The following is a 15,360-nucleotide window of genomic DNA, read 5'->3' on the forward strand; positions in this document are numbered from 1 at the left end:
TCCCAATCTAGAAACTTCTTCCTAGACAGACCCATGGATGTGTCCTCAGTGATTTTAGTTTTGGTTGTGAGCCCAGCCTTTAACGGCTGAGCCATCTTTCCAGCCCTCCTAGGTGGTTTTAGATCCTCTCAAATTCATGATCAATACTAAGCATGCAGTACTGGCCTGTAGCATCGGCTTGCCTCAAATTACATGCACCAATTGCAGAGAATTGCAAATGAAGCGACCCATGTGGGAGGAGCCGCCCCCAAGCGTGGCTCCATCTGCTGTGGCCTGGATCTAACAGTTTGTGGCTGCCCATAGAGGGAGGGTCACTCACCCTTTGCTGGCTGACCTTCCCTCCTGCCACCAGCCTTCTTACCGATGCTGCCGATTCCTTTGCTGAGATCCAAACCAGCATTTGCAGGCTTCTATCCCTACGGACCAGCAGCTACCCAGGATCCTCCCACACACAGTTTTAGCTCCGGACTGAGATGCTGAGGCACTGAGCCTCAGGGACTGAGCGACCACCACCGAGTCCTCAGACTCTCAAGTGTGGAATATTAAAACCTCTCAGGTTGTTAATATTTCAAAGTAAGTTAGCTTAATCAATTCCCATCGGTTCTGTTCCTTTAGAGAGCCCTGACTTATACAGAGCTTAAATTCCAGTTGTTTTTATACTACAGAAAGGAGAGCCCTGAGGCATAATTAGGAGACAGGGAACTCTGCGGATGCCATTGAGTTCATTTCCTGTTGGCCATCTACTGCTGGGCATGGGGCCTACCTGTAAGAGGAGTCTGTTCCCCTTGGAGAACACTAAATTTTCATTTGCAAGTGGCTGTCAGTTGGAGATGGCTTCTGGATGAGGACGGGAACATGCATCCACTTCTCCTTCCAGCTCCAGGGCCCACCAATTCCATTTTTTAAATTTATTCAGCAGAATAAAGACAAATGTGCCTTAAATGGTATACCTTTTATATACAGAAATGATCCACTCTCAAAAAGTTTGAAACAAACAAAAACAGTCTTTCTTTCTTTCTTTCTTTCTTAAAGCCTGGACAACCCACAAGGGCCACGTCAAAGCCCTAACACTGATCGTTTCTCAGCAGTCAGTCAATAGGTGTTGCATTAGATCAACAGCAGGAGAGGACATAGGCTTGGAGAGAAAGACTGAGAAGTCTTTTTCCAACCCTGATCCAGGCAGCCAGTCTTCAACTGAGTAACAGGGTGGGTGTCACTTCCGAAAGCGTTTGAAAAGTGGGTGCACGTGCTTGGTGGAAACTTTGCTTCGGGAGGAGTGGTATTCCATATACACAGTGTCATCCGCCCCAGACATAGAGCTCATGGTGCCAAAGCGTCGGGATGCCTGTGGGGAGGAGGGGAACCAGGCGAGGTTAATCACCAAAGGAAGGGCCTCTTACAACATTCATAATCAAATTCAATAGTGTGTGTGTGTGCGCGTGCGTGTGTGTTTACACACATGTGGTGGTGTTGTGCATGCTAAGTAAGCACTCTACAGCTAAGCTGAAGTCCCAGTCATTTCAATACACTGTTTTTAAAATAACACTCTGTGGCCTGGTGAGTGGGGTGAAAGTATCTGCAGTGCAAACAGGGCAACCCAAGTTTGATCCCCAGAACCTACAAAGAGGCACAAGGAGAGAAAAGACTCCAAAGACTGTCGTCTGCCTTCCAGAAATGTGCCCTCCACACATACAAACACACACCCGTATGCACACAGATACACATAATAATTTTTTTTTTTTTTTGAGACAGGGTTTCTCTGTGGTTTTGGAGCCTGTCCTGGAACTAGCTCTGTAGACCAGGCTGGTCTCGAACTCACAGAGATCCGCCTGTCTCTGCCTCCCGAGTGCTGGGATTAAAGGCATGCGCCACCACCGCCCGGCATACATAATAAATTTTAAAACAGCTTTCTGTCTTCTACTTTCTGTGTCTTAGGCACTGCATATATACTAACTCCCCTGACCCTGCAACAATTACAGTCTTAACCTACAGCACAGGAAAACGAGGCACAAGAGCGTCTCTTGAGCCAGCTGCAGCTCCTAAGAAAAATGGGACTAGAACACTGCCCAGGCACTGACGGAACAGAGCACTACAACGGCTCCCTTAATGACAGCTCTTCTTTCTTTTGTGGTTCTGAGGGCAAAAGCCAGGGCCTGGCACTGTAGACAGACATTTTGTCACGGAGACACATCCTCAGTCCCTGCACAGAATCTTAAAGTTAGGGTGCACTGGGACTGGAGAGGTGGTTCAGCAGTTAAGAACTCTAGCTGCTCTTCCAGACTAGGGGTTAAATTCCAGCACCCACTGGAAGCTCCCAACTGTCTGTACCTCTGATTCCAAGGAACCTAATGTCTTCTTCTGGCCTCCATGGGCACCAGGCCCACATGTGGTACATAGACACACATGCAAGCAAAACACCCACATACATTAAATAAAGAAATAAATAAAAAGAAAGTTAGGGTGGGAGTCTCTTAAAAATCTCCTAAGACTTGATGCAAGGCTGTGAACCAATAGCTCAGCTCCAAAGCCATGGGCAAATTTGAGTGTCTGTAAAATGGGGGTGGCCAATTCTGCTCCAAAGCCGGGTGTGGAGCTAAGGAGGGAGGCACACAACTTTAATCCCAGCACGTGAGAAGCAGAGGCAGAAGATCTGAGCTCCAGGCCAGACAGAGTTACACAGTGACACCTATCTCAAAAACACAACACACAATAAAAACAAAGATGGGTGTGAACAGCAACCACACAGGCCAGGGGTCTGGCCCAGAGCCAATTTGTATGGGCACCTGAGAACTCACCCCACGTCCTCCGCAGGCTCACCTCAGGGTCACCTGGACTAACACGCAGACTGCCTGGCATGAGAAAGGTCTCGGCTGGGCCTTGCTAGCACCTGCCCAAGCGGTAGCTGCTGCTTCCTTCCCGTCATGCTCTCGCTAACGCTTCCCTGTTGGCTTTACTATCACTGATTTTGGAAATGGGCATTCCTGCAGCAGCTGATTCAGTTGCACTCCCCTCCTTAGAGGGCCAGACTCCTCCTTATGATGTAACCACTGATTACACTGCACTCACGCCTGGGCCCAGAGGGTGCTTACTAATGTGTGTGAAGTCTTTTTAGAGAACTCTAGGGTTTCCCATGCACTGAAACTACAGTTTGAGTTCAAGATTCATCTTGAAGGCTGAGCTCTCTCACTGAGGAGGAAAGCAGGGTGAGCCAGGAAACCCCAGAGCAACAGATAGAGCACTCACTCACTAGCTTGAGAGCCTCCAGGACTGTCATCCCGAGCCCCAGTTACCAGGCTGTCGTATGGACAGACGGGATCCCAGTCACTGCTGCAGTAAGCCCCTCTATCTGGTGATACATTTATAGGAGACCCACTTAAAAAATAACAGGGTTGTTTCTTCAGAATTTTTAGCTTTCCCCCAATCCTACTTGCTCACATGCTCACAGGCTTGTGTGTGTGCACGTGTGAGCATATTATGTATATACACATGTGCCCACATACAGTGGATATCCTCCAGAAGGACCTGTCTCTCTCCACTCACCTGGCCAGATCTAGAGCCAAACTCTCCAGCCACCACCTCTTCCTCTGCGTCCAGATCAGAGGCCGCCAGGACCTTCTGCAGGAGCTGCTGCTGCTCCTCTTTGGTGGAGAATGCCAACTCTTCCTCCTCCATGCCAGCGAGCTTTGTGATCACCTACAGGAGCAATGGCAGACACTGTTGTGCTTCCTCCAGACCCCATGCACCTGCTCCTGGTCTCCTCTTCCCACCTCCACTGGTCCAACCAGAGCTTGACTACTGGTTAAGACAGAGACTAGGATACTCCAAATGGGCATACCACAAGAGGAATCTTTGAACCAGGAAGGACAGGAAAACACAGAAAGGTACATGCAAGGCCACTCCAACCACTCACTACCTAGCACCTGGGCTTCCAGCAAGGAGTACTTTATTCATACAGGATGTAAAGAATTCACTGACCAGGCCTAGAGATAGCTCAGGAGACAAGAACACATGCTGTTCTTCCAGAGGACCTGGATTCAGTCCCCCACACTCACATGGTGGCTCATAACCATCTATAACTCCATTCCAGGGAACCCAAAACCCTCTTCTTGCCCCTGCGGGCACTAGGCACATACATGGTACACAGACACACATGCAAGCAAAACACTCATAGCAAAAATTTAAAAATAATTGACCAGATTTTCTCTCAGAAGCAAAATGTCCTCCTGGTCTCATGTCTGTTGCTTTGATAAACCCCCTGACCTAAAGCAGCTGTGGGGGAGGGAGGATGGGTTTATCTGCCTTACATTCCAGGCCACAGTCCGCTACTGAGGGAAGTCAAGGTAGGAGCCTAACAGCTGGCCTGCTTGCATTAACTCTGACCAAGGAACTCACTTCACAGCTAAAGAAGTGTGGCAGAGCTGTTCTATTGAAGGCTAATAATGGAAATCTCACCCATGCTTGAAGAGACCAGTGAAAATACATCTGAATAGTGGCTGCTTCTGCCCTATTTTAAGAGCAGACACACACAGTAACAGATGTTGCTATTTTCTTTCTTTGCTTATTTATCATCTGAGATAACAGCAGTGGTTAAGAGCTGCAAATCTGTATCAGGACATTTGTCATGAACACTGAAAAACAGCATTACTAAAGGGACTGCCGTCTATTAAAAAAAAGACACAATGTGTGTGGTATGTGGCCACACATGGGTGGCTGATTACGTTAGGTGGAGTCACTCCTTTGGAACTTCAGCGTGGCACAAGGAGATGTGACTGAGTGTCAAGCTTGACACAGGGACACCTGTCAACTTGACTACATCCGGAATGAACTAAAGGCAAGCTGCTGGGCACTCGGCTTATTTGAAGCTGAAAGATCCACACTAAATCCAGAAGATGCGGACCTTCTAGTGGCAGCTCAGAGCAAGGGGCATGGAAAGGGGAACTTGCTTTGGCCTGCTCGCCCTTGCTCTCACTGTCCAGTCCATCTGTCTCACTTCTGCAGTCAGCACTAAATAACCAGGCCAGGCTAAGCCCGCTGAGACATGCAGCTTCAGTGAACTACCAGACCACACAGAGCAAGCCAATCTGGTGATAAACACATCTATCACATCAGCTCCGTTCATGTAGAGAACCTAACACTAAGACCCTGGAGTGTGGCATCCTGACGGCAGCCTATTAGTAGATCGCAGTAGGGTTTTCTTCTCTGCTTCTAAAGACATTCCATTTGTCCCTCACAACAGAACCTTGGACCAGGCCTCTCCAGCTAAGGAAGACATCTCAAAAAGGAACCCCAGGTGTTCAGATTCTCAGTGACTGTAGGGCTTTGGTACCTCAGAACTAACAGTACAGTGTTTCCCCAGCAATTTACAGAGACGAGAGAGCAAGAAGTCTGCATGAGTGTTGTCCCAGACTGGTGTCCCCATCTTTGTCAAAGTTTAACCAAAAGTAAACAAACACATACCTTAAAGCTGTAACCTTGGTCTACTAAAAATCTCTGTCGCTTGGTAGAATAAGCCATTTCCTGTGTGTCCTGGGACACCAGCGAGTAGAAAAAGGCATTGTATTCCTCCGCAACCATCCCTACAGGAAAAAGGTGAGATGAAATCCACATTAGCCGCTGAAACACGGGGTCCCGGCTAGAAGCCAGCACAGCAGTGGGCAAGCTCTTTACCAAGTGTGTGATCGCCCTGACTGCAGGGGATGTCATCAAAATTAACATTCTGTCTGCTCGTCTGCTCTGAAGATCACCATCAAGTGAGGGAGAAAAGGGCTGAGGACATTGCTCGGCAGCAGGAAATTTGCCCTAGCATGCTTAAAGAGGGCCTGGGTTTAATCCCCAGCATGGCAAACCTAAAAATAAATAAACTTAAGAAGAAACAAAGAGGACAAGGAGATGGTAAAGCGGATAATGGCACATGTTGCCAAGCTTGGTGATCCGAGTTTGATCCTGGAAACCTGTCAAAACAACCATCAAAGGGCCACAGTGATTGGTCTGCAAAGGAAAGCAAACACGCAAGTTCCTTTCAGAAATGAGGTTTAGTATAACGAGAGAGCCTCAGGCCATGGCTGCGTCTCAGTGCATGTAGGGAACCACGCACTTGCCTCAGCCTAGCTGTCTTGAGAGGCGTGCATCGAGGTTTTTCAGGCGGAAGGAAAGCAATCAGACAGAAAGGCTACAATACATGGTGGTAGAAACAGGAGGCCTTAAAGGGAAGAAGAGGCTTCCCTGAAAGCCTGAAGAACTGCAGCGAGAGTGGGAACAGAGAGACAGCTGTCATGAGAGGACCACAGTGTGGAGGCCAGAGCAGCGTTCAACTTTAGACTTTATTTCTGATTTGACGTGTATGTTTGCATGTCTGTGTGAGTAGATGCCACGTGTATGCACTTAAAAAGACCAGAAGAGAGGGGACTGGAGAGATGGCTCAGTGGTTAAGAGCCCTGCCTGCTCTTCCAAAGGTCCTGAGTTCAATTCCCAGCAACCACATGGTGGCTCACAACCATCTGTAATGGGGTCTGGTGCCCTCTTCTGGCCTGCAGGCATACACACAGACAGGACATTGTATATATAATAAATAAATAAACAAACAAATAAATAAATAAAACCAGAAGAGGGTGTTAAGATCCAGTGGAGCTGAAGTTACTAGTAAAAAGAGTCATCAAGCCAGGTGTGTTGGTGCATGCCTTCAATCATTTGGGAGATTAAGGCAGGCAAATCTCTGTGAGTTCAAGGTCAGCCTGGTCTACAGAGTGAGTTCCAGGACAGTCTCCAAAGCTACAGAGAAACTCTATCTTGAAAAACCAAAAATAAAAATAAAAATAAAATAAAAGCCATTTAAAGATACCATGGAGAACATGGACCCCCATGGCATGAGAAGTAATGAAGATTCTGTTCTGGGCTCTGAGCTCTGCTTTGGGCCCTTTCCCATCAAGGTCTCCAAGCTTGAAGCAAAGAGCACACTGTGGCTGGACACACCAGCAGCTCACCCCCACTCTTCCTAACCTGCCTGAGGCAGCAGGGGAAAGGCAGCCTTTACCTTTTTTGGCTCGGAGTACGCGCCCCAGCCTCTGGGCTTCCTGTCGTCTGGAGCCACCGTGGGAGGAGATCTGAATGAGGACGTTTGCTTCTGGCAGATCGAAGGATGTGTCACCGACCTGCAGAAATAAGTAGTTTTATATGGGAACGGTAAGAACAGAAGACCATCAACTAGTTCAATTTCAGTATTCTGGGAATGGAATTAGGGCTTCTAGCAGGCCAAGCATGTGTTCTCCCACTAAGCAACCTCCCCATCCATCCTTGGGTGAGACTTGAATTTAGTGTTGGGGATAATTTAGAGAAACATCCTCTTTTCCTCTTCACAGTGGACCTCTCCAGAACCTAGCCATAATTTTTCTCTTTGTGCTGCAGAAATGGATAGGTCTGTACAAAAACCCGTCTTACTTGGTGACAACGGCAGCAGCACAGGTGGGACAAGACAGACAACGAAGGGCACCACGCACACAGACCTCACTGAGCACCAGCTCCTCAGCGGGGGTCTCAGCCCAGAGAGGTCCCCAGCCACAAACAGGAAGAGCATTTCCGGCCACGACCACTAGACTGGAAATACACCTGTCCTCTAGACTTTAGTTCCTTCTTCACCTGAATCTAAATGGCAGCTTCTGAAACTATGGTTTATGGTGTCTGAGGTGCTTGCCTCCCAGGCTGAAGACCTCATTTCAATCCCTGGGACCCATGGAACAAAAGGAAAGAAGCAATTCCCACAGGTTGTCCTCTGACCTCCACACATACAACATGGCAAATTTGTGCTACCCCTCTCCCAAATAAATGAGTGAACAAGTGTGAGTTCTAAGTGTTTATCAAGTGCACACTCCCACTACAGACAGCACACACTGTGCTCTGTGCTTGTCCTCACCTTGCAACACAAACAAAAGTTGCTGAAAACCTCGACTGTGCGTACAAACTTCTCTGTTCTTCTATGATGGTGTAATTACGGAAAACAAAGGCTTTGGTATTTTGCTACAATCATCCCCAAGCATGTGAGTGTTGAATTAGTACATCTTTGTGTTAGAACGCTTAACTTTAAAAACTGTTGTTTTAATGCTTAACTCCTGAATTTCATTTAAAAAAAAAAATCATTCCGTAAATTTGGGCTTAGGATTAGAACAGAATTTCCAACAGTCTCTGAAATGGCTCCAAGCATACTTCTGCTGTTTTGAACTATGTACTTATGCAAAACTGCATTCTCAGCACTGACAATTATTTAAAAAAAGAATCCATCAACTCTGAAAAACATTGACAATGTTCAACAGTCTACAATAGAATCTTCTATATCCTGCGGTGTCTGCTGAGATCTAATCTTCAGTAAAAGCAGCAAGCAAGTCCACCACACTGATGGGAGAGTTCCCTTTCATCTTTTTTTTTTTTTTTTGCTTTTTCAAGACAGGGTTTCTCTGTGGCTTTGGAGCCTGTCCTGGAACTAGCTCTTGTAGACCAGGCTGGTCTCGAACTCACAGAGATCCACCTGCCTCTGCCTCCCGAGTGCTGGGATTAAAGGCGTGCGCCACCATCGCCCGGCTTCCCTTTCATCTTTAACAACAGTCTCCACTGCTGCAGTTGGTTCTGGGATCCTGCTTATGGGTTTGTAAACCCAGAACCCAGATTCCTGGACAGTGACAGGTGCCATTCTTACTTCCCAAAAAAAGTGCACAGACTTCAGGATGTCAGACTCTAAAAACTTGAGCCAGCTAACTGAACAAATGTACCTAGGGCTACACCTCCCTGGCCCCAGCAATTGGACCCGCCCACTCCTCCCTGGGGGCGGGCTTGTTGTGGTGTGAAACTTTCTTCCAGGACTCCCACCCTGCCATGCTGCGGCCATCTATGTGTGTGCCCATTATGTAGGGGCTCTCCTAACAAACAAAAGAACATCCACTGCAGTCTCTGCTGAACCCCAAGCCCCAGACCTTTCACACACATAAAAATGTCTTGAGTGAAAAGAGATAACGAGTGAAAAAAGGTTAAAAAGACTTGTTTTACACCACCGGGTCAGACAGTGGTGGCACAATCCTTTAATCCCATCACTTCAGAGGCAGGAAGATCTCTGTGTTTGAGGCCACCTTGGTCTAAAGAGTGAGTCAAGGATAGCCAGGGCTACACAGAGAAACCGTGTCTCAAAAAGCCAAAACAACAACAGCTAAATAAATAAAGACAGGAAGGAAGGAAGGAAGGAAGGAGGGAAGGGCGGGAGGAAGGGAGGGAGGGAGGGAGGGAGGGAGGAGTGATGTATGCCTTTAATCCCAGTGCTTAGAAGGCAGAGGCCAGCCTGGTCTACAGAGTGAGTTCTAAGACAGCAAGTGCTAGAAACCAGAATATAATAAACAAACAGAAGAAAAACCCTGGATCATATGGTGGCAGTGACACCACCCTGAAGCCTGGTCGACCAAGTCCACTGTGGCACTGGCCACCCACCATCAAGGCACATCAGGCACCAGGACAGAAGCTTCCCAAAATCCAGCATCTCCAGCTCCAAAAAGAAGCGTCAACCAAATACCTGCTTTTGCCACAGTAGGTAGCACACATTAGTGCCTTCTATAAAGGAAATACAATTTAAATCTCTACTTCCCAGGGAGATGTGGGACAAACCCGAGGAGCAAAACGCCCCCACAGATAACCTGTAAGACATAAGAACCCTCCGTTATTTCACACCTCCCAGAGCTGCCACCCCTAACCATCATCCTGGGCTGGAAAGCAAGCACAGGAGGCCTTTAGCAGGTATGAACCATGTCCAAGAGCTCAGGTGCACCTCACGGGCCCACCATCCAGTGCCACATACCTTGGAGATGAAGATAGTGTTGATTTTGGGGTTGTGCTTGAAGTTCTGGAGAATCTGCATCCTCTCTCCCTGGGACGTGGGCCCATAGATGAAAGGTCTAGAGAATAACAAGGGGTTTTAGAAACAACACAGGATCACACATGGGATTAGAAACTACTTTTGCTAGCTGGGCGGTGATGGCGCACACCTTTAATCCCAGCACTCAGGAGGCAGAGACAGGCAGATCTTTGTGAGTTTGAGTCCAGCCTGGTCTACAGAGCTAGTTCCAGGACAGGCTCCAAAGCTACAGAATTCTGTCTCGAAAAACAGAAAGAAAAAATAAGAAAGAAACCGCTTTGGGGAAAAGCACTGACTGCTCACCTGGGCTCACAAGGTAACTAAAGCAGGGTTCAAGTTTGGCATCTTTGCTTGCATTTCATGTTTGTGTCCTCTTCTTTCTTTCTCCTTTTTTCTGTATACCAGCCCTAGCTGTCCTGGAACTAGCTCTGTGGACCAGGCTGGACTCAAACTCACAGAGATCTGTCTACCTGTGTTCGTTCTTCCTTCATTTCTTCCTTTCTTTTTTTCTTTCTTTCTTTCCTTCTTTCCTTCTCTCTCTCTCTCTCTCTCTCTCTCTCTCTCTCTCTTTCTTTTCTTTTCAGTTTTTCGAGACAGGGCTTCTCTGTAGCTTTGGGGCCTGTTCTGGAACTAGCTCTTATAGACCAGGCTAGTCTCAAACCCACAGAGATCTGCTTGCCTTTGCCTCCAGAGTGCCAGGATTAAAGGTGTGCGCCACCACCATCAGGCCTGTATCCTTTTCTTACGGATAAATTCTGCTTGACTATGCAGACTATGCTTGACTATGCTTGTGTGGTGGTTTGAATGAGAACGGGCCCCACAGGTGCGTATGTTTGGACATTTGGTCCCCAGTTGGTAGAACTGTTTGGGAAGGACTGGGAACTGTGTCCTTGTCAAAGGAGGCGGACCACTAGGGCGGGTTGGAGGTTTCAAGTCTCCTATCATTCTTAGTGCCCCCTCTGCCTCCTACTTGAGGATCAAGATGGGCACGCTTAGCTGTTCCTACTGCCATGCCTTCTCCACCATTATGAGCTCTCTCTTTTTGACTCCATTAGTCCAAATTCAACACTCCTTTTATAAGTTGCCTTGGTCATGGCATCTTTTCACAGCAATGGAACAGTAACTAAGACACTCATGGCTTAGGAATGTCTGCCTACCCGACCTGTCTCATCCTAGCAAAGCATCGATGAAGGCACACTTGTCCAGCCTGTATGTCATGGCTTTTGTTTTATTTTATTATATTTTATTTTGTCATGTTTGGTTGTTCTCTCAGAAGCCTGTTCTTTTCTAATGAAAGACAGGAAGAGAGTGGATGTGGAGAGGAAGGGGGAGCTGAGAGAAGAGGGAGGGGAAACTGTAATCAAGATACATTCTGTGAGAAAATAATTTATTTTCAATAAATGTAAAATACTTAAGAAAAAAAAGGAACAACAACCAAAAAGGATGAAGTACAGATGTTACTGTCCTACACTCACATTCTCCTTGGATTAGAGAAGAACAAAGCCTGTGGCAGGACAGACAACCCCTCCACACATGACTGTGAGCATAACTGTCTACATGGGAAGACTACACATCCTAGAACTGGTGAGCTGCAGGAGCCAGGTATAACACATTCACAGCTTATCAGCCCACCCTGTAGGACCCAGGCTGACACAAGGATGCTGGGCCATACCTTGGCCAGAACTGCTTAATTATGTGTGCCTCGGCCCTTGTCTCAATGCATCAAACTCTTAGGTGGATGAACCTGGGGCCACTGGACACCTCCTATTTCTCTTGCCAAAACACACTGACTAAATAAACCTGTCTCTGTTTTTTACCAATCCTTGTCTGTTAGGACTGCTGAAGTCTGGCCTTTTGCCCTGAAAGTCCAGCAGCTAACACCCGAGGAAGCCATCATGTCAGCACGTCAGTAGAGCTGTGACACCGAGTGCTGCAGACCTCTCTTCTCACCAATACCCCTCCCCCCTTCCCCCAGAGTACAGGCCCAGGCTCACCACTCTCCACAAGCCCTTCTCTTGTTTGTTTGTTTTGTTTTTCTGGTTGGTTTAGTTGTGTATTGTTTTGTTTTAAGATATGGCTTCATAGGTACTGCACGCTGGTCTGGAAATTACAATGTAGCCAGGCTGGCTCAAACTCATGATTCTCTTGCCTGTCTTCTGAGAACCAACAAAACTTGTGAGCATCATGAATTCTAGCACCTTTTCAGCTTTGCTTTTTCCTGCCTCAGGGTCTATAGCTCGAGGCAGAGTCTATTGATTTTACAAAATGGTGGGAACAACCAAGAAAAACACTGTTGCACCCTAGCCAAAGGGCAGCTGAAAATGAAGACGCTGGAGTCTGTTCTTCAAGAAGTGAGTGAGCAGGGCGGTGGTGGCGCACGCCTTTAATCCCAGCACTCGGGAGGCAGAGGCAGGCAGATCTCTGTGAGTTCGAGACCAGCCTGGTCTACAAGAGCTAGTTCCAGGACAGGCTCCAAAACCACAGTAAAACCCTGTCTCAAAAATCCAAAACCACAGTAAAACCCTGTCTCAAAAAACCAAAAAAAAAGAAAAAGTGAGCAGAAAGGAACCAGCCTTGAGCTGTTCTCCCTTAACACTTGGTCTCATTTGTGGGGAGGCTGGGCAGGGCCTAAACAGCTGCACATTCAGACAGGGGCCTTTGGACAGCCCAGATGTCCCTGGCACTGTGAGGATCCAGGGCCCCGCATAACCCTAACATTTTCTGCATATCACGCTAGAGAAAATGCTAGGAAGCCACACTCATCAGAGCAGGTTTAGGGCTTCCTTTTTAAAGTCCTCCGTCCATCTGGAAAATAACTCGTACAGTTGCAGGCCCTTGAATTACGAGGAAATGGAACGAGGTACCATTCCCACCATGACGGATTCTCACTTGTAGAACAAGGACCCCAGGCACAAGCATCCTCTGTGATAAGTGAAGCAGCTCAACGTGACCAAGAGGCAAAAGAGGTGCAGAGGGGCAAATCGCCTTCCTGTGGCCACATAGATGGGAATTCGCTTGTGCCCTCTGCCCACTCCCACTGTCACACAGCATCAGTGTCCGGTAGTGGACTGCAATGAAGATAGGAAGACGGAGACACCTGGAAGTTCTCTGACACATACCAGGGCTTTTGCCACAAGCTAAGAATAAACAAGGCCCAGAGTCCACAGTAAGAAAATAAAACATGTTGTGAAGAAGGGATATGGGAGTGATAAGAGAATGGAACTGGAAAGTGAAGATGGGTTCCAGAGTGTCATGGTTTGAAAGAAAATGGCCCCCAAAGGGAGTGCCACTATTAGGAGGTGTGGCTTTGTTGGAGGAAGTGTGTCACTGTGAGGGCGGGCTTTGAAGTCTCACATATGCTCAAGACACTGCCCAGTGTGTCAGATCACTTCCTGTTGCCTGCAAGATACAGAACTCTCAGATACTTCTCCAGAACCATGTCTGCCTGCACACCACCAACTGCAAGCAAGCCACCCCAATTAAATGTTTTCCTTTATAAAAGTTGCTATGGTCATGGTGTCTCTTCACAGCATTAGAAACCCTAACTAAGACACAGAGGGAGGCAGGCAAGAGAAAGGAAATGAAGAATTCAAAGATGACAAAGTTTCTCTCCTTCAACCTGCCAGGTCATGTGCCCAGCTTTGAAACTGCAGATGAAGCTCCAATGCAAGAAACTGCTCTGAGGATTTCTAAGATGCGTCTACAGAAAGCTCCACGATGGCAAGCGGGGACAGCTCTCGTCCTACAGGCCAGAGAAGAGTGGAAGAATGAGGAGCAGGAGTCCAGCAGGAAAGAAAAACAGCTGAGAGGTCCATGATGCTACTGAGAGGGGGTTCATGCTTACAAAAGGAATTTGGGGAAGAATTAATATGCAGAATGCCAAAGCAACAAAGCAATTATAATTTCCAGGAAAAACAAAACATGTTCATTAAAAAAAAATGCAATCAGAGCATACTATAAAACCCTGCCTGGACAATGCTGGCACAGTCAGAACAATGTAACACTGAGTATTCGTTTAACCCCCAGCTCAGACTGTTATCATGTTAGGAAGGAGGAGTGCAGAATGTCATATGCAAGAAAGCTAAACCTCAACTCTCACACTAGAAGTCAATAGGCAATTTCTATAACAACAAACCAAAAATTGTCACAAAGCTACAAGCTAAAAAGTAAAAAAAATTAAACACAAAAGAGTTGAAAGTGGCTCTTTCAGGGAACTGGGTAGGCAAACAGGTACCAGAAACTGCTCATCTATCACAACAGACCACAGCCCTGAAACATGAGCCCAAATGAGCCTCTCTTCCCTTCAGTGAAGTCTATCAGATCACAGAGATGAGAAAAGCTAGTACACCTGGGATACGAGCCACTCCACCTTGCCCTACTGACCCGGGACCGTGCAATCTGGCCTCAGCTCCAATCCCAGGTCTCACTTAGCTTGAACCATTGACTCATTGGCCTTTGGAGTCCAGTGCTGGGAGATCAGATTCCTCTTTCTTTTCTACAGCTGCTAGCCTCTGACCCTCACTATATGCTCCTATGTCTTTTCTACAACTGCTAGCCTCTGACCATGACTATATGCTCCTATGTCTTGCCAGCTACTGAGAAAGGGCAGAGAACAGAAATCCTTAGATCCCAGAGAGTTCTTGAGAGGTCACAGAAACAGGCACCCCCATATTCTCAACGGCAAGGGGATTTGGAGGCAAGTCAAAAATTTTATCTCTTACTTGTTCAACCGAATGGCATATTCCTTCAAGGCAAATACGTTGTCGGCAAAGACAATAATCTTGTCATTCCTCCGCTCATGGAACTTGATCAGAAACTGGCAGGCTCGAAACTTGTTGGGATTCATGGTGTACAGCAGGATGCGCTTCTTAGTTTTAATTGCCACATACTCCCGGTAGAACTCAGGAGACATCGGGCACCAAACCTGAGACAGTAAGAATAAGGGATAAGGGGATCATTTTGCAAAACAAAACATCACACCATTAAGGACCTTTGATGCTGTTTATTTAGAAGAATCAGCTTCGAAAAAAAATTCAAATATCAGTGGCTTGAATGGCTCAACAAGCAGAGGTACTTGGACTTACAAAGCCTAGTATCTGAGTTTGATTCTCAGACTCCAGAAGGTAGTAAGAGAGATACAATCCCCGAGAGTAGTCCTCACCCTACACAGGCACACTGAGGCATGTGTATGCCTCGTGCGCGCACACACAGACACAGACAGACACACACACACACACACACACACAAGAAATACTTTTTTAATTAAAAAAGCAAAAACAATGGTAGGTGAATTTTTATCTCAATATAAAAGTCATTCTTTATTCCATGACTCCAGTTTCATACAATCAAATGTCTAAAAATACTAAATGGAAAAATCCACCAGACACACAACTCATGAAGTTTAAACTGACACCATTTGAGTAATGAAATCTTATGCACACCCATTCTACTACGCCCAGACTGTCAATCATCTCCTG

The 15,360-nt window shown here is 47.0% G+C and overlaps 1 protein-coding gene across 1 annotated transcript in view; it reads right to left on the reverse strand.

Moving 5' to 3' along the window:
* Positions 1-937: 937 nt before the first annotated feature.
* The window catches only part of LOC121445716 (general transcription and DNA repair factor IIH helicase subunit XPB), a 30,376-nt gene continuing 15,953 nt past the window's right edge, over positions 938-15,360 (reverse strand). Inside the window, exons 10-15 of the mRNA XM_041647863.1 lie at positions 14,605-14,807; positions 9,827-9,923; positions 7,031-7,148; positions 5,458-5,576; positions 3,541-3,693; positions 938-1,345 (exon numbers count right to left, since the gene is read on the reverse strand). Coding sequence (XP_041503797.1) covers positions 1,214-1,345; positions 3,541-3,693; positions 5,458-5,576; positions 7,031-7,148; positions 9,827-9,923; positions 14,605-14,807 — 822 coding nt within the window. The 3' untranslated portion in view covers positions 938-1,213. The remainder of the gene's footprint in view (positions 1,346-3,540; positions 3,694-5,457; positions 5,577-7,030; positions 7,149-9,826; positions 9,924-14,604; positions 14,808-15,360) is intronic.

The sequence above is a fragment of the Microtus oregoni genome, unplaced genomic scaffold, assembly GCF_018167655.1.
Source record: "Microtus oregoni isolate MIOR12 unplaced genomic scaffold, Mior012 000366F_ref0000400, whole genome shotgun sequence".
NCBI classification, from domain to species: Eukaryota; Metazoa; Chordata; class Mammalia; order Rodentia; family Cricetidae; genus Microtus; species Microtus oregoni.